The sequence below is a fragment of the Trichoderma virens genome (assembly GCF_000170995.1).
Source record: "Trichoderma virens Gv29-8 chromosome Unknown TRIVIscaffold_5, whole genome shotgun sequence".
In the NCBI taxonomy this organism is placed as follows: Eukaryota; Fungi; Ascomycota; class Sordariomycetes; order Hypocreales; family Hypocreaceae; genus Trichoderma; species Trichoderma virens.
Genome location: NW_014013744.1, coordinates 59390 through 77089, shown reverse-complemented (window position 1 = coordinate 77089; position 17700 = coordinate 59390). Strand labels below are relative to the sequence as shown.

Genomic DNA, 17700 nt, shown 5'->3' with positions numbered 1-17700 from the left:
CATTTCTTTTTGTTTTACAGAGATGGATAGATATATCATCGTCACCAATTCGTAGCGCAACGTCCATACCAATTACAAATCCATACAAGACAAGGCAATAGACTACATGCTCGTACTGTATTCACAACCAAATACAGTAACATATAGCGGTTCAGAACTTAAAACCCCGATTCGGCGTGTCCTGGCGAATTTCACATTTCCGGGATTACTCCGCTGCTGGGCGAACAGCCAAGGTGGGGCCTCGCACACCTCGCAATTGCCTCCCGGACTCCGAGGCCGTCAACGGAGAAGAGGTGGGAAATTTTTATAGACCGGATACTGGGGATCCGCTCTGATATACTCGCCGGCTCTGGACTCTGTCGCGATCATTTGTCCTTGTCGTCCATTCCCTCACAAGCACGCACACGCTCGACGCCCTGCCGAAGTGCCCAATGACCTAGAGCTGCCATTGATCAGACGCTGTTTCTGCTTGCGACCGACTCCGCGCGACCTCAACGGGCCACATCAGCTCCAGCATCCCTCCATCTAGCCGCGGCTGCATCACCCACTCACGCACTTGGGTTGCGATCCGTCGCCGACCGCCCGCAGCTCTCCGCCTCGCCCTCGCCCTCGACGACCCCGAGATAGTATACGCTGGCCGTGCTGCCTCAGCACGCCTCAACTGCCAACCTGGCTGCCATCAATTCCAAGACTTTTGGCGCAGCTTCTGACGCTGTGGCCGAGATGGCCCAGCCGCCAAGTGGCAAGCCTGTGGTGGAAGAGGAAGAGGAATACGAGTAAGCAACACCCCTGCCATAGCGAGGCTTTATTCTTTGTGTTTCTTTTTTGTGCGCGACCAGAACAAATTCAAGAGGGACATGTCGAGAGGGACAAGGCTGCTGCTTCTTCTGGCTTGAGCAATTGACACTGACTGTTTCTGCGCTTGTGTAGCTATGAATCCCTTCCACCAAACTTCTCGCTGCTGCAGAACATGGCTGCAGGAGCATTTGCTGGGATTGCTGTAAGTGACTGATTGACTGCCACCAGCCAGCCCAGCTCTGGTTGACTTACGGCTGAACATGTGCTGACGAAACGTCCAGGAACACACCGTCATGTACCCAATTGATGCGATAAAGGTAATGACTAACCGCTCGCCTCTTTCAACCGTTAATACTGACGCGGAACTTCCGACGATAGACACGAATGCAAGTCTTGCAGCCGCATGGAACGATAACACACAACAGCGTTCTTCGGAACGCCTTCCAGATCGCACGAACTGAAGGTGTTTTCAGTTTATGGCGCGGCATGTCTAGCGTTATCGTGGGGGCTGGTATGTTTCTTCTCTGTTTGCGGCTTGCCGCAATCCTTTCTCTTTTCCCCTGTAACTTACTAACTCGATGTTTTATAGGTCCTGCCCACGCTGTTTACTTTGCGACCTACGAAGCCGTCAAACATGCCATGGGCGGCAATCAGGTGGGCGTCCACCACCCTCTTGCTGCCGGTGAGCTTCGCTTTTCCCCAATACCCCAGTATGCCCTCTCCAAAACTGACCCAAATGTCCTATAGCCACCAGTGGTGCCGCAGCTACAATCGCCAGCGATGCTTTCATGAATCCATTCGATGGTACGTCATTGCGTTATTTGCCCTCAAGTCTGTAGGAGTGAGCGGGAGGCTGATCTTGATCTCTCTCCAGTTATCAAACAGCGCATGCAGATGCAGGAGTCTCGAAAGATGTATCGTTCCATGGTCGATTGCGCCAAGTACGTTTACCGAAACGAAGGTATCGGCGCCTTTTACATCTCTTACCCAACCACGCTGTCCATGACCGTTCCCTTCACGGCCCTGCAGTTCCTTGCCTACGAATCCATCTCTACCGCCATGAACCCGCAGAAGGCATATGATCCTGTTACGCACTGTCTCGCCGGTGCTGTTGCCGGTGGCTTTGCCGCTGGTCTTACCACGCCCATGGACGTCATCAAGACCATCCTACAAACAAGGGGCACGTCCTCTGATCCGCAGGTTCGGAACGTCAGCGGCTTCTTGGATGGCTGCAAGCTGCTGTATAGAAGGGAAGGCTTCAGAGGCTTCTTCAAGGGAGTCAGGCCCAGAGTTGTCACAACAATGCCCAGCACTGCTATTTGTTGGTCTGCCTATGAATTTTCCAAGTAAGTTGCGCTCACACTCTCTCTCTCCCTCATATTCACCAGAGGATGATGTCCAGTATACTGACATTGGTTTGCTTTTGCAGAGCGTACTTCATTAAACGAAACGATGGCTTGTAAAGAATATGTTTGCAATATATGGTAATTATAGAGATTATACAGAGCAATGGGCTATAAGCTATAATTACATTTTTCTATTCCTTAAAAAAAAAAAGGTAGTAAATAGATTATGTTTAAATATATTCTGTTCAAAGCAATCAGTCTTACGGTCCAATTCTGCAATACCAGGTTTATGTACCAATGAAAGAGCAATTTATGCTAGATTCATTCCGTAGGAAACTTCGACTAGAATGGATGCATTTGGGAATATGTGGGTAGGTTTGACTCTACATGAAAACATTAACCAGAATTGGTATCTCGTTTGTAGACTTTGGGGCTATAGCGGTATGTCAGAAGCCTGAAAGCTAGGCAGCTGAAAGGAAGCAGAAGCCAGATTCGAGCTGGGCTTTGTGGCCTGAACAAAGCAACCTATACAAAGAAGAGGTCATCTCTCTTTTTAAGGGAAGGGGCTGTCCAGCATCCCAGCGACTAAGAAGAGTTTCAAATGTCATGATAACGCATAATGAAGATCTTTTATCACTAGTATTACTTAAATAGGTGTACTCTTCCTGGAGTATCTGCTACTATTGCTAGGTACTTTCTGCTACTATCACTACCATCGAGACTTTCTAACACTGTACAAGTACTTATTTGGGTGGCAGCTCTAGCGATCCACCCTTCTAAAATTAGCCGCTCTTTAGCTGAGATCTTGGGACCTGCACGCTTAGATCATATCAATCTACCGCTACCTACCTAGCCTAGTAGGTCCTCACCCGGTGACGCTTCTCTCCAGCCATCAACAAGCCACCTGACTCAAGCATTAGGCAGTAATGTCCATGTCCATGCTCGACCAGCTGACTGTCTGCCAAAACATCAACAATCACAGCTTCCCTTGTGCTAACGGACATTGATATGCGCAGAGTTTACCGTCTCTGGCCTGTTCTCTCTCCCCATCTCTCGGGCGATTCCACATGAACATGGTTATGGTTATGGTTAGCAACTGAACGAGCCTCCGACATGGCACCCGCACCCAAGATCTTCTCACGACTCACGGCGTCTACGCAAGGCGGCCGGTCCTTTTACGAGCAGCTGCGGTCCTACGACGACGAGCCAGACTACGATGTTGAGGCAGGGCCGGCCCACGGAGGCGCCAGCCGGCTGTTTGACAGCATCCCTGCACCAACGCTGGCCGCCGCACGACGCAACAACAACAGCAATAACAACAATAACAACAGCGCCGGCAGCGTACTATCGCCGGGAGCGAGCAGCCTTCATCAAGACCCCCGCCGAGGTCCCCCGATAAGGTGGCCGCAACACGATGACGACGGTGACGACGACGTGCCCGCTTCGCTGCTCGTCGAGTCCAACAAGGCCATGGCGAATCCCGCCCTCGACCAAACAGAAGCGCAACATTATCACAGCCCAGAGCCTCCATCGGGCCACGGCCGGCCCCAGTGGCGGCCGCCGGCTGAGGTCCCCAGGCCAAGTGCACGACCAGCTGCAGCACCACCGTTGGGATCTCTGCTGAACGCGGGCCCGTCATTCGACCGCAAGAATGCTGCTTTGTGGAGATGGGCAAACATCACAAATCTCGACAGCTTCATGAGAGATGTTTATAATTACTATGAAGGCGACGGCATGTGGTGTATCATGTGCTCAAATGCCCTGTGGTTATTGTAGGTTCAACCAAGGGGGTTGAAGGGAGGGAGCTATCTTGCCTTCTTCTTCTCCTTCTTCTCCTTTTCTTTGATTAACCTGGTTGGAATTAAGCGGCAGCAGCTGACATGGAGATGCAGGGAAACTTTGTTCGTTGCTATCTTGTTGACGTTCCTAACTCAATGTGTCGATTACAGCAAGGTGCCGCATAGTCAGTCACTGAAGCAGGTCGTCGTACCCCAATGCACTCAGAAGATGTCAGGCTTGTGGAGTTTTGGCATCTGGCTTTACTCCTTCTTCTTCATATGGAAATCTGTGCAGTACTTTTTCGAGATCCGCCGTCTCCTCCATATCCGCGAATTCTTCGTCGTCCTTCTTGATATTCCCGAGCAAGATATGCAGACGATATCGTGGCAAGACGTTGTTGCTCGGATCATGGCTTTACGGGACCAGAATCCTAGAACAGCCGCCGATATACCGCAGAACTTGCGGCGCTTCATCGGTAGTCAGTCTAAAGAACGTCTCGATGCTCACGACATCGCCAACCGACTGATGCGCAAGGAGAATTACCTCATCGCCATGATTAACAAGGATATACTAAACTTATCACTTCCGTTTCCGTTTCTCAGAGGTCGTCAGCTGTTTTCAAAGACTATGGAATGGTACCTTCATTACTGCATCCTTGACATGGCATTCAACGAACTGGGCCAAGTACAACAAGATTTCCTGCGTGCCGAACGGAGAGGAGTCTTGAGTCAAAAATTGAAACAGCGATTCTACTTTGCTGGGTTTCTGAATCTCCTCTTCGCTCCCATCGTGCTCGCATACGTCATTATCGTCTATTTCTTTACGTATTACAATGTGAGTACTCACTCCTTTATGACATATCTCATGTAATTGCTGCTAATTACCGCATACAGGAATATCAAAAAGACCCCAAGCTAGCTGCAGCACGTAAATACACCTCGCTTGCAGAGTGGAAATTTCGCGAGTTCAACGAGCTTCCTCACCTCTTTTATGAAAGGCTTCATATGTCATTTCCGTTCGCAACCCGATACATTGATCAATTTCCCAAGCGCATGACAGAGGATATCGCGAAAAGTATTTCCTTTATGTCTGGTGCACTTACGGCCATTCTTGCTGTTTGCACTTTACTTGACTCGGAACTGTTCTTATCGTTTGAAATCACAAAAGACCGGACCGCTCTGTTCTACCTGGGAATATTTGGAGGAATCTGGGCCATCACCCGTGGAATGGTGTCTGAAGAGTCGATGGTGTTCGATCCTGAGTATGCTCTGAGGAACGTTATTGAGTATACTCACTATATGCCTGATCACTGGCAGGGAAGGCTGCACAGCTTCGAAGTTAAACAGGAATTTTCAGAGCTCTACAAGATGAAAGTTGTCATCTTTCTAGAAGAGGTCCTAGGCATCATAACTACCCCCCTGTTGTTGCTGTTGTCACTACCCAAGTGCAGTGATCAGATTGTGGATTTCTTCCGGGAGTTTACGGTACATGTGGATGGGATGGGCTATGTCTGCTCGTTTGCCGAATTCGACTTCAAAAGGGGGCCAAGCCAACCCGCCAATCGACAGGGAGCCCCCAAGGACGTCCGCGAGGATTACTATGCAACAAAGCATGGAAAGATGGCTGCGTCTTATTATGGATTTCTTGATAATTACGTTATCAATCCCAAGACTGGCATCCCTGGACACCTGCCTCCGGGGACGCAGCCATTCCATCCTCCCCCTGCGTTTCCCAATCTGAATTCGCCCACTCTAGCAGCAGACATGCAATCTTCCCACATGGGGGGCGCGGAAACAGGGAGAAATAGGAGCCGAACAGCAGGGTTGGGTACATTCCCCAGAGGCGGTCACAGCATTACACAGCCATCGCCTATGGCATCTATGCTCCTAGATGCCCGTCACCAGCCGTCAATCTCAAATGTGGCAGGCAGAGGGCCGTATAAACCGCCCCGTCCGTCACGAGGAGCCCATCCTTCTGAGATCCCCGAGGAGCCATTTGAAGCCGAAGCCGATGTTGCAGGGCTGGGAGGAGAGAGCTCCGAAGCCGGCGCCATGCTTGGGGAATCCATGTGGCAGACGTCTCCTGGGGGACTCAGTAAGGAAAATAGTATGGCCACGAAGGAGCCAGATGTCGGTGTGCTTGGATTGATTAGCCAGTTCCGGCAGACACAGCCTCACCGCCGGGGAGGAGGAGTCTTTTAGAAGCAAGACTTTGGGACGAAATGAACATCAGGGAGTTCTAGCGGCTGCCAATTTGGGAATACATGGGGGACCTCAGCGGATTTTTAGACTTTAAGTACACTGCTTGAGTCATAACATGTTGTAGTATACATATGTAGACTCGGCTTATTAAAGGCAGCGAGAATTTAGCTCTTTTTTTTTTTTTTTTAGCTTAATAAGAATTATAATTAGAATCCTAAGATGGAATATAGCATGAGTAGCAGATACTTAAGAAACTGGCTACAATAAGTCTATCTGCTTCAGCAAGTAAAAGTGGTAGTTAATTTCCTAGTTTGTAGGCATTTGGAAGAAGTTATTTAGTACTTTAGTCTGTAAAATATACACAGCTTAAGTGTCAGAACGAGATACTGAGGAGGCACCCTTAAACAGCTTGCATTGCTTCTTTTGACTTTATTATTTATAGTAATAATTATACAACCCTTGAAGAACTTGATTCTACAAATAGCTTCAGTTTGACTTAGACATTTGTCTCCTCGGCAGCCCTGGGTATGCATACATGCTTCATTGCATCCCGTATCTATATGTTTTTGTTTTGATTTCACTACGCATGACCTATTGACTTGAGAGACCTCCAACGCCAGACCTTCAGACTATAGACCCTCTCGACTCAAAAGACCACGCCGGCTTCACACCACAACGATCCCTGACTTAGAAGTGGATGGCCTTGTCATAAGTGGCCATGGCAGCCTCCTTGAAAGCCTCGGCGAGCGTGGGGTGGGCGTGGCAGGTTCGGGCAATGTCCTCGCTAGAAGCACCATACTCCAGGGCCAGGGTAGCCTCGGCAATCATCTCACCAGCGCCAGGTCCAACGATGTGAGCGCCGAGCAGGCGATCAGTCTCGGGATCGGCAAGGATCTTGACGAGACCGTCGTGGTCGAGGTTGGTCTTGGCTCGGGAGTTGGCGCTGAAGGGGAAAGTGCCGATCTTGTAGGGGATGTTCTGGGCCTTGAGGTCCTGCTCCGACTGGCCAACCCAGGCGACTTCGGGGTGGGTGTACATGACAGACGGGATGCATCCGTAGTTGACGTGGCCATGGCCCTTGGAGATGTACTCGACAACGGCAACAGCCTCCTCCTCGGCCTTGTGGGCAAGCATGGGTCCAAAGGTAGCGTCACCAATGCAACGGATGTGGGGGATCTTGGTTCGGTACTCAGAGTCGATGATGACACGGCCGCGCTCGTCCAGCTCGAGGCCAATGTTCTCAAGGCCCAGGCCCTGAGTGTAGGGTCGTCGACCAATGGCGACCAAAACGACCTCGGAATCAATCTGTGGCGAGTATGTTAGCAACTAGTATCCCGGAACTGTCTGGTTATCATCTGTTTCACTACTTACGCTCTCGGGCTTGCCACCCTTGGCGGCATCGACATCGAGCTTGACGAGCTCGCTGGTGGTGTCGCCGCTGACGACCTTGGTGTTGAGCTTGAACTCGATGCCCTGCTTCTTGAGAATTCGCTGGGTGGCCTTGGAGATCTCGGTGTCCATGCCGGGTCCACCGATCTGGCCGAGGAACTCGACGACGGTGACCTTGGCTCCCAGACGCGACCAAACGGAAGCCATCTCAAGACCAATGATACCACCACCGATGACGGTCATGGTCTCCGGGACCTTTTGCAGCGCAATAGCACCGGTGCTGGTGACGACGCGCTGCTCGTCGATGTGAAGGCCGGGGAAAGGAGTAGCCTCAGAGCCAGTGGCGATGAGAATGTTCTTGCCGCGGATGACGGACTCGCCGCCATCGTTGAGGGCGACCTTGATCTCGTTCTCGTTGATGAAGGAGCCGGTGCCCTTGATGTACTCGGCGCCGTTCTTCTTCAAGAGGAACTCGACACCCTTGGTCAGGCCGGAGACGGCGGTTTCCTTGGCCTTCATGAAGTTCTCGAGGTTGAGCTTGACCTCTCCGACCTCGATACCGCGGTGTTTTGAGTCATGGAGAATCTGGTGGTACAGGTGGGAGTTGTTGAGCAGAGATTTTGAGGGAATGCAGCCGACGTTAAGACAGGTACCGCCGAGGGTGCCTCGCTTCTCAATGCAAGCCACCTAGACGCAGAAACGGTCAGCTCCTGAATATCACCAGCCGTGCAAATTCGGCTATGCCTCACCTTCATGCCCTCTTGTCCGGCCTTAATGGCTGCCACATATCCGGCAACACCACCTCCGATGATGATCAGGTCCTTTTCCTCTGTCCCCGTGTTAGCACAGCATTCCGAGTCTGCCGTCTTTGTTCTTTTTCAGGGCGACGAACCAGAGGCGGAGGCAAATCCTCGACTCCATCGTGACAGACTAAGCAGAGCAGTGATGCGGGTTAGCCATGCGAGAGATTTTCCACTGCCACAAACAGCAGCCGGTGGAGGGGAAGCGGGTGCTCACGTCAATTGCCTGCTGGGCAGCGTGCGGATGGCACTTCGGGGTATCAGGCGGCTGGCAAGCATGCTGGGCAGCCGTTGACAGGTGCTGTATGATGAATTGGTTGAGGAAGAGAGTCGACGGTTGGAGGTCGAAAAGAAGTGTATCAGCTTTGGGCCTATAGCAAGGCCCGCTGGTTTTAGGGAAGCTCCATGGGCGATTATGTGAACACGAATGTGCACTGGGCGGGTACTCGAGGGGTACTAGCGGGGTACATCCTGTCTATGAGACAATGGCGAGAATGGCACCTACAGAGGGCTGCGCGACTTCGGCCTCCCGCTTTGTTTGCCCCTCTACACGTCGTCGTGATGTACCTCCAAGTACCCTCCGGCCCAGCGGCGCAAATCGGCCTGGCCTGGGACATTTTCGCTTAGATGCGGGACGCCTCAGCTCTCCCTATAAAATTCCAAGTTTGCAACAAGATGCTAGCTATCTCTGTACAGTAAATCCGCCCAGCAAAAAGGCTGTCACGAGGCTATCGGGTATCGCATTTGATATCTTTTCTATACGGCGAATTGCCACAGCTGGAAGAAGGCGACACAAACGGGGCGAAGTGATGACCAATTTAGTCTCTATCCATTATCAGCCTCATTCCTAGTAGTTTTCGTCGAGCATCATGATCCTCGGTAATCGATCGGGTGAGCCCCTTTCGCTTACCCTGAGACTCTACGCCACCACTGCCTACAGAGTTGTGTGTGTGTCTATCTACTTTTGCCCCTTTATTAGAAATGTACAAGAGAGGAAGCAGGGCAGAGGAAAAGAAGAGACGTCTCTTCAGCTGTCCTATCTACCTAGCCTTCTCTCGCTGTCTGCGCTTGGACAACGGCCTCAGCTGTCGCCCGCGCCCTTTCCAACTTCTTCATCTCCTTCGACGTCAGCAGCTTGCTTTTTCGTAGCTTCTTCCGAAGAAACCAGTCCATGCCTGCTGCAAGCGTCGGTACCTCTGCCACCACGCCAAACACCTTGGCTACCCGGACACCCTCCTTGGCTTCGCTCCCCCGGCAGGCCTGCAGTAGACTAGCTATGAGCTGCTCGACAAATATGAGAGTCCACCGATTCAGCCTTGGTAGGTTCAAAGGCTTTAGGATGTTGATATTCAAGGCGCCGTCAAATATCAAGGCCGCGTAGAAGCGAGCCACATGGCAAATGCGTCGCTCGTCCTTCATCTTCTCACTATCGGCAGTTTCTTCGTCTTCTGCCTCTTCGCCAAACATTAACTCGCCAAGGCTTCGGAAGATTTTCCAAAGTCTGTCTTGGAAGGCAAACCTGATTTTGTTGTTTGTACAGGCTTGCTTGCCCACGAGTGCGTAGTATTCATTGTAATTCGCCTCACTCCCGACGCACTGCACGAGCACGCGTGCAATTTCAGCTTGATCATCCTTTCTCAGCTTAAGGTTGGCATATTGGCGGTACCCATGTTCGTAGTCGGCCGCGGACATGATGGCAGTGAAGATGGCTATTTGTGCTGAGGTGTGAAAGCCCTGGCCACGAGCTTTCTTGGGAAAGTCGGGTAACACAATATCCATGTCCTCATTGTCATCGGCCAAGTCGATATCATTCTTTTTGGGTGCGGATGTCGACTCCTTTTCCTCATCTTGATAAGTCTCCTTCGCTGGAACACTTGCTCCTACCAGCCACCATTTGCCCCTTGTGTCTGCCTTTTCAATGTCCAGTAGGCTCAATCCCATCGGTGCGAGACCATCAAGTCTTCGAGACTGTGATTTGAGCTCGCCGAGCTTCTTTCGAATTCGGAGAACGTGGTCCGATACAACGGCAGAATCTAATCCTCGAGCCTTGGGTTTGCTCTTGCCAAGATCGTTGATCGTCTCAACCATGAACTTTGTGCGCACAGACTGGTCGGCGGATCCAGCCTCATTGATTGCCTTGTTTAAAATGGATGTAACATGCTTCAGCGCATTTGGGTCATCCCTCCGCATAAGACGACCTGCCATACGGCAGATGCGTAGAAGAAGCTCAACGTTCAGCTCATTCAGGTCCGCGAGAAATCTTTCCATGTAATCAAACATTATTTTGCAGTTTACAACCTCGAACAGGTACAGCTGTGTGAGAAAACCAAGTATGTTTGAGGACTCCTTTGGAATTTCCGCAAAAGCGATCCCTTCTTGCGTAGCATGTTTATAAGAATCCCCAAAGCTCACCACCACTTGTTGAATAAGGTGTGATCCAAAGCTGGATCCAATCACTTTGTAGACTGCAGCGGAAAAGCCGCCTGTAAGAACCAAGAACTGGTCTGGAATGCTTGAAGATTTGTACATCTGCGCCAGAATTGTACTCGTAAGAATTTCTGTGACATCGCCACGGGCATTCTGTTGATATAACTCCTCGATAGATTTGACAATGCCCAGAATATTCGCTTCCGTCAGACGATTCACCAAACCTTGAATCTGTTTCTGCAGTCGCATCTTTGCTTCTGAATTCGAGTTGGCAGCTTTTCGCAAAGACGGAGGCACGTATTTGGCGACCACTGGCCCCGTGGCAGGCGCCACATAAGGATTTTCCTTCACTCTGGCCTTGGGTTGATGTGATGAGTCTTCTTCTTGGTCCTGATTCGCAGATTCGTCGTCTGAGAAGTCAAAAGCGTCCTCTTCTTCTGAGCCCTCTGATTCATCGGAATCGCCCAAAGAAGTCGAGGCTGCCTCCGGCATTGCTTTCCTTCTCTTTGAGGCTAACCAATCATCGTAATTTCGTTTCCGTTTTAACGTCTCATCGGCTTGATTCGTCTCGGAGTCTGATCCAACATCGCCCAGAATTTCGTCAAGCCCATCATCTCTGAAGGCCTTCGGCAATGAGGAGGCTCCTTTCTTTATACGCAGCTTCTTTTCAAATTCTTCAATTTCTTTGTCATCTTGAGCAAGCTTTTCACGGACAGCACTGGAAAGGCCATCGTATTTGGATGATCCTGTCTTTGGTATCTCTGCCTCATCACTGTCAGAGTGGCTGTCGTCGTCTAAGTCAAAATCATCCTCGTCTTCGATTCTGCCGTCGCTGTCGGATTCTTCAAGGATATCCTCGTCCTCTTCATCCAGTGGTGACGTGTGACCATCGGAATCGCTCTGGTGGTCATCGCTAGATGCCAATTTAACTGGGGCAGCCGGCCGGCGTTGAGAATTTCGTTCTGGGCGATGGAACCTGGTCCCATTGGCAACTTTCTTCGTAGAGGTAGGCTGCTTCGGGTGACTCTTTGTCCTTTTCTGCGCTCTCAGAGCTTTCCGACGCGATATTTGGCTGAATGATTCCTTGTTCTGTTTGGTTGGGCGCCTTTGTGTCTGTCGTTTTTCCTCTGGCACATCCAAGCCCATGCGCTTGAAGAGCTTTTTTTGGAGCTCCAGAGCATCTGTGGAAGGCATGGCGGCGAGAGAGCGTTCCAATTCACTGGAGATAAAACGGGGATTTTTTATATGAGCATTGCGTGGAAAGGCTGGATTTGCGATGAAAACTTTCAAGTGTCGACCAGGATCGCAAACCCGCGTCGCAAAATTTCTGAATGACGTACTAGTGGCGCAGGGGTCTCGACAACTCGAAAGAATTACACTCTTCGGACAGCCTCGCGTAAGAGCTCAACACATATTAATGTCGATTTAGTGGAATAGTATTTTATTTATCCAAGACTTGAATTGGCTTATTTTTATACATTATCTGCAACTTTATTCATTATTGTGACTTTTTGCATCTTCTTCTTTCTCTTTCTCTTTCTCTTTCTCTTTCTCTCTTCTCTGTCTCTTTTTTTTTTTTTTTTTTTTTTTTTTGGATTGATATGATAAAGGCTTGCCGCTCACCTCGTAACCAAAAGCTGACTAGGATCGGTGACTAAGCTTGGGACAGTTCAGCTTACCCTGCAGTGAAGACGATCGTTTTTTCTTTCCTTAGTAAGAGAGAACAGACAGGCTATCCGCCTCATAGTGGCCCCTGGCAGTTGCTTTGTTCTCTCTGCTAGGCTAAGGCTGTGGATCTAATGATTTCCTGGTTTGTTTCCGTGATGTGGTCCCAATAGCCGGAGAACGTGCCCGGTTTCTACGCGAGAGTTTGGTGTTTTAGACCATTGGCTTAAAGGCCCGCTTCACGGTTATTGAATAGATAGCCGAATCCGCCTGTATAAGTAGGCAAGTATTGCCGTATCGTGCAGGACTGCGACTGATACGATCTCTCACCCATCAAAACTAGACAATCGGCGATGACTCAAGCCCCTCGGAACTATGGGACATTATTAATACAAGAGCAGAGAGCACAAAGCTCCGGCACCTAATCGCGAAAGAGCGGGACTCCAAGGATTTGGCGGGCGATGGCCTAATATCCGCGGGTCCAACTCCGCGCTTTTTCTTGTAGTATTACTTAACTCTTACACGGAAAGGCGGCATATCGGACGAGTGATTTTGCTTGGTGCCGGCTTGTGGCCTTGCAGCCTGCCAGTAGTAGCAAAGGGCCAGAATGCAGTTCAAATGAAATGGATTGCCTAGTGGCTGGTACCCTGGCTGAGGAGCACGCCAATCGTGGCTGCAGAGCTGTGGGGAGGCTGGCAACTCTCATCGGACCAATCGATGCTGACACAAGTTTCCACGTTTGTTCGCGTCACGCCACCCTCCCGGCATTGGGTGATTCGGCTGCAGCCACGGAAAAAGAGTAAAAGAAGCACAATGTAAGGTTCGGAGAAGAGGCATGAAAAGGCGAGATAACTGGGGGTTGGCTGGTTGGGGTTGGCTGGCGCTTGAAGGAGGGGTTCTGAAGGTGATGAGATGTCATGACCAGGGTGTCGGACGAGGTGAATGAAGCTCTGCTGTGATTTTTTGTTTCTCCCGCCGTCAAGCTCTGAATGGCGACCAGAGAACACAACAACACAACATCAACAAAAAGGATCCAAGTCATCAGATGACCCCGATTGCGCATGGGCCATTTTAGCATAGCAGAATGTCGCCAAGTCGCAAATCCATCCTCCTAGTGTGCCAAGAAGCCTTCAAGTGGGGAGCTCCAGCTCTCAACCCAAGCCAGCCATTTCGTCACAGCGCTTCGGTGGAGACACAGCCGATGGTTCGCGCTCCGATGTCCGATTCCTCCTCCGGAATCACCGGGGCGGGTGGTCAAGAAAAAAAAAAAAACGAACGACGATAAGTGCGGAGTCGTATTAACGGCATGTACAAGTACCAGGTGAGTACAGTACTCCGACAGATGGGTGTACGCGGTAGCTGGGTACTGTAGCAGCCTTGGTACCCAATACGCAATACGCCGTGTGTGATACGCGGAGCGCCCTTCTGGCGACGACGATGCTATTCCATACAGAGCAGGCCTGCTGTAAGTGAGGTCACATTGGATGCACTGCATGCCGTGTGCATTTATGCCTGGCGGGGGTCAGTTTGTCAATCACGACTCGGTAGAGATTCGTCTTACATGCCTCCAGGCAGGTACCTGTAGCTTGTTGAATAGAACCAAATCGAACCAAGTCAATATCCATAATCAAGTCAAGCCAGCCGTGCCCTGCCCTACCAGGCGTATGCAGGTAAGTGGTACATGCTCGTCCCTAGGACTCAAGCACTGCAGGTAGGTACTACTACCAGCAACGTGCCCGCTGTGTCATCGGCGTGGCAGCGTTTGTCAGACGGCCTGACAGCCGAGAGGCCGCATGGCGTTTGCCGGGCACTGGCCGGGGGTCAAGGTTCTCCAGACGGGCATGACAGTGCGTCATAGCACTGCGTTCGGCTGTACCCTGACTTGCGCCAGTGCTCAGAACAGCTGTGCTATTGCCTATTTCCGCAGCCCTCAAGCTCTGTTTGGCACCTTCAGCTTCACATGTGACTGAACGCCTCGCCTTACTACGACTAAGGGAGCTGTCGATTCCGATAGGAGGAGGGTGAGGAGCGACACTACCAGTCGATCAAGTGAATCCTCCATCATGTAGCCCGGAGTACTGTACAAGCTGCGGACTTACAGCTGCCTGTTCAAACTACAGCTCATCTCTTGGCCGCAGAATGGATGCTTAGGCGCGACCCGATACCATGCCATCCTCACCATCCGTTCCCGAAATCGCTGGATCAGGAATCGAAGCCCCCCACCCGGCTCATCCATGCAGTGGAGATATGTCTTTTTTTTTTTTTTCCTTTTCCCACCTGGGCTTCTCGATCCTGGCTACTACCTACCTTGGCAAGCTTGGGTACACCTACTGACCGCATCTCAAGTACTAACAGGCGCGAGGCTCGGAAGCCTCGGAGCTCGACCTCATCTTCCCTTCCAACAACCCACAAGCAGCGTTCCTTGGCCTTGGTTTCTCGCATGACTGATGTGATGACAATCGCAGCCCTGGATTTTGTGCCGCTCAGGTCCCGCCCGGCGGGATGAAGCGGCTTCGACAAGCTGCCGCCATGCTGAGCTGCTTCTTCCTTTTAAGACAGCCACCCACCCACCTATGACTCTCGTAGAATGAAGCTTCTGTGTTCTTTTGTTGGCAGTAGTTTGCATAGTCCTTTGGCCGGACACGCCTCTTTCCCCTCCCCTTCTTCTCTCTCCCATCCTAAGGCGTCTCTGCATGTATTCTATCTGTCGTCCTTGATTCGTCGCTGAACCTGCGCAACGCAACGCGGTTGAACGCCTCTCGCCTCGTTCTTCTTCTTTTTTTTTCTTTAATCGTGATTCTAAGCTATACAATCAACCCCGATGAAGTCAGCCGCCTTCGGCCGTAGCCTTGCTGGCATCGCTGTGCTTGGCCTGAGCTTGGCCTTGCCAGTCCTCGCAGATAATGCCCGACGCCATGGTGGTGAGGGCATGGAGGGCATGGAGGGCATGGAAAACATGGAGCCAGACCAGCAGCAGGACTCGGAATACCCTCCCACGTACTTTGCCCACCCAGAGCATTCCCAGGTGCTGTATGCGCACATTGCGCTCATGACGCTGGCCTGGATCATTTTCCTTCCAGTTGGTGAGTATTTTAGACATGTTGTAAGCAAGGCTGTTTTAATGCTAATAAGACGCTTACAAAAGCTGTGGTCTTGTCGCTGGCCAAGTCGCGCTATGTTCTTCCGTCGCAATTCATCTTCCTCGCCGCCAATGCGCTGGGCCTGATTCTGGGAACCGTGTACAATGCGCAGACGCCCGATCTGTATCCCAACAATGCGCACCACAAGATTGGCTGGATCGTGACTTGGGTCATTTCTGCGCAAGTGGTTGTCAGCCTGCTCCGGCACATTGGCGGGGCTTTCAACTCAACTGCCGACCAGCTAGTGGATGAGCGCCGCTCCTTCATCCCACTTCCCAGAAGCGCCAACACCAACTACTTCGGCGACTACCGCCTCTCCAACGACAGCGGCCAGGGCTCGGAGCCGACGACAGAGTCGCTTCGCAGCAACTCCTTCTCCACGCTTGCGGAAAATGATCACCGCGAGGCCAATTTCGACAAGGAGCTGGAGGAGGACGACGATCCTGACGGCCCCACCATGCCCATGCCCATGCCTGCGCCGATGCAGCAGAGCAAGACGACGCTGATGGCCGTCAAGGTGTTGTCTTCCCGGGTCTGGAAGTACATTGATTTTGGATATAAGACTGTTGATCGCATCATCATGCCCTTCGGCTTCATTGCTTACATTACCGGCATTGCTACTCTTGGTCGTCTCTTTGTAAGTATCTGCTCCAATCTCTCCGCATGGAAAAGCGGGGATTCTTGCTAACAGCACTTTAGGAGGGTTCTGCCATCTTCAGCGGACTTGCTCACTGGATCAAGGGCGGTATTTTCTTTTGGATGGGCCTCCTCACTCTTGGTCGCTGGTCGGGAAGCTTCCACGAGTCGGGTTGGGCTTGGAACCTGCGCCCTCAGAGGAAGGCCGGCCAGCGATGGGTCGTCTCTGCGGAGTGGGTCGAAAGCTTCCTCATCTTTTTCTATGGCTCGACCAACATCTTCTTGGAGCATTTGGGGAGCAGCGATGGCGTCTGGACCCCGAGCGATCTGGAGCACTTCTCCATCACCGTTCTTTTCCTTGGAGGCGGCTCCGTAAGTCTTTCGCAAATTCGCGGGTTTTTGCTACATTCCAAAACTCTTTACTGACTGGTGTTCCAATAGATTGGTATGCTCGTTGAATCTACTTGGTTGAGAGGTCTCCTCAATACCTTGGTGACTAGCAGCAACCCCCATCCTTCCGATGATGAGCGCGCGGCTCTCGAACCCCCCGAGTCGTACGAGTTCTCCATCAACCCCATCCCTGCACTCATCATCTTCCTGCTTGGTATGATGATGGGTGGCCACTCGCAGGAAACCATGACCGGAACCATGGTCCACAAGCAATGGGGAAACTTGTTGCTCGGGGCTTCCTTGGCTAGAATGCTCACGTACGTCACAATGTACCTGAAGCCGCCCAAGTCTACTCACCCATCTCGACCGCCGACCGAGCTCCTGGCATCGTTTGGTCTCATTGCAGGTGGCATTATTTTCATGTACAGTGTAAGTGTGATACAAAACAATCCATCTCCTAGGAACTCCGAAACTAACGGCAGCAGAGCGCCGATACCATCAAGGGTATGATTCACTACGATTTGGAACCAATGTCCCTCTACACAATTACCTTGGGCTTTGCAGGCTTGTTCATGTCTTGGGAGCTCATCGTTTTGGCTCTCAAGGGATGGGCAGTCCGCAAGGAGCGCAATTCTCAGCCTTCAGCAGCTTTTGCTTGAACATGCTCGGCATGTTTCCCACGGTGTTTTCGGCATTTGGGACGATGCTTACTTTGGGTTGGCTAACTCGACCTAAACACGGCGTTTCAAAAAATTTCTTTTCTATACGACCTTTACGCATTTTTTTTCTGCAAGATACCCTTCATGATACATTGGGAGGCGGATTGGATACCCTTAGCCTTTATGATACCACGTTCATTTTCTTTTTGCGGTGGGGGTAGTAGTATTAGGAGAAGTATTAGGATAGGGTAATGGAGGTAGTAGCCATCCTATAGAGGATGTAATGATATATTTGATGAGGGATGAATTGACCTATGATTCTGCTATGAGGTGGCGTTTTAAAACTATACACACATTTGCCATGAAGGTGACAATTCCAAGCTATCTCTCAATAGGCGGCACATTCTAAAGTCTTTCTGGCGCTCGCATAGCGTAGCCTCATATATACAAAGTAAGTAGATGCATCAAAC

At 51.1% G+C, this 17700-nt stretch overlaps 5 protein-coding genes across 5 annotated transcripts; 3 read left to right on the top strand and 2 right to left on the bottom strand.

Annotated features, from left to right (window-relative positions):
- Window positions 1-395: 395 nt before the first annotated feature.
- Window positions 396-2397, top strand: TRIVIDRAFT_74239 (uncharacterized protein; the record flags this gene model as incomplete). The annotated part of the gene is made up of 8 exons (XM_014101999.1): window positions 396-776; window positions 931-1000; window positions 1080-1115; window positions 1177-1309; window positions 1388-1480; window positions 1546-1602; window positions 1673-2144; window positions 2228-2397. The coding sequence occupies 8 exons, from the start codon at window positions 724-726 to the stop codon at window positions 2259-2261; spliced, it is 948 nt and encodes a 315-aa protein (XP_013957474.1).
- An 878-nt stretch (window positions 2398-3275) lies between these two features.
- TRIVIDRAFT_123233 (uncharacterized protein) lies at window positions 3276-6118 on the top strand (the record flags this gene model as incomplete). The annotated part of the gene is made up of 3 exons (XM_014101998.1): window positions 3276-3916; window positions 4037-4757; window positions 4817-6118. Coding segments are annotated over 3 exons (2664 nt in total), but the record flags the coding sequence as incomplete, so codon positions are not given.
- A 401-nt stretch (window positions 6119-6519) lies between these two features.
- On the bottom strand, window positions 6520-8653 carry TRIVIDRAFT_111161 (uncharacterized protein; the record flags this gene model as incomplete). Its single annotated transcript, XM_014101997.1, has 5 exons — window positions 6520-7429; window positions 7496-8200; window positions 8263-8342; window positions 8406-8443; window positions 8531-8653. The coding sequence occupies 5 exons, from the start codon at window positions 8590-8592 to the stop codon at window positions 6812-6814; spliced, it is 1503 nt and encodes a 500-aa protein (XP_013957472.1).
- A 728-nt stretch (window positions 8654-9381) lies between these two features.
- TRIVIDRAFT_1038 (suppressor of glycerol defect protein) lies at window positions 9382-11925 on the bottom strand (the record flags this gene model as incomplete). Its single annotated transcript, XM_014101932.1, has 1 exon — window positions 9382-11925. A coding segment is annotated over one exon (2544 nt), but the record flags the coding sequence as incomplete, so codon positions are not given.
- A 3436-nt stretch (window positions 11926-15361) lies between these two features.
- Window positions 15362-17558, top strand: TRIVIDRAFT_82486 (uncharacterized protein; the record flags this gene model as incomplete). The annotated part of the gene is made up of 5 exons (XM_014101996.1): window positions 15362-15488; window positions 15551-16182; window positions 16245-16553; window positions 16623-17000; window positions 17057-17558. The coding sequence occupies 5 exons, from the start codon at window positions 15362-15364 to the stop codon at window positions 17228-17230; spliced, it is 1620 nt and encodes a 539-aa protein (XP_013957471.1).
- Between the last annotated feature and the right edge of the window lie 142 nt (window positions 17559-17700).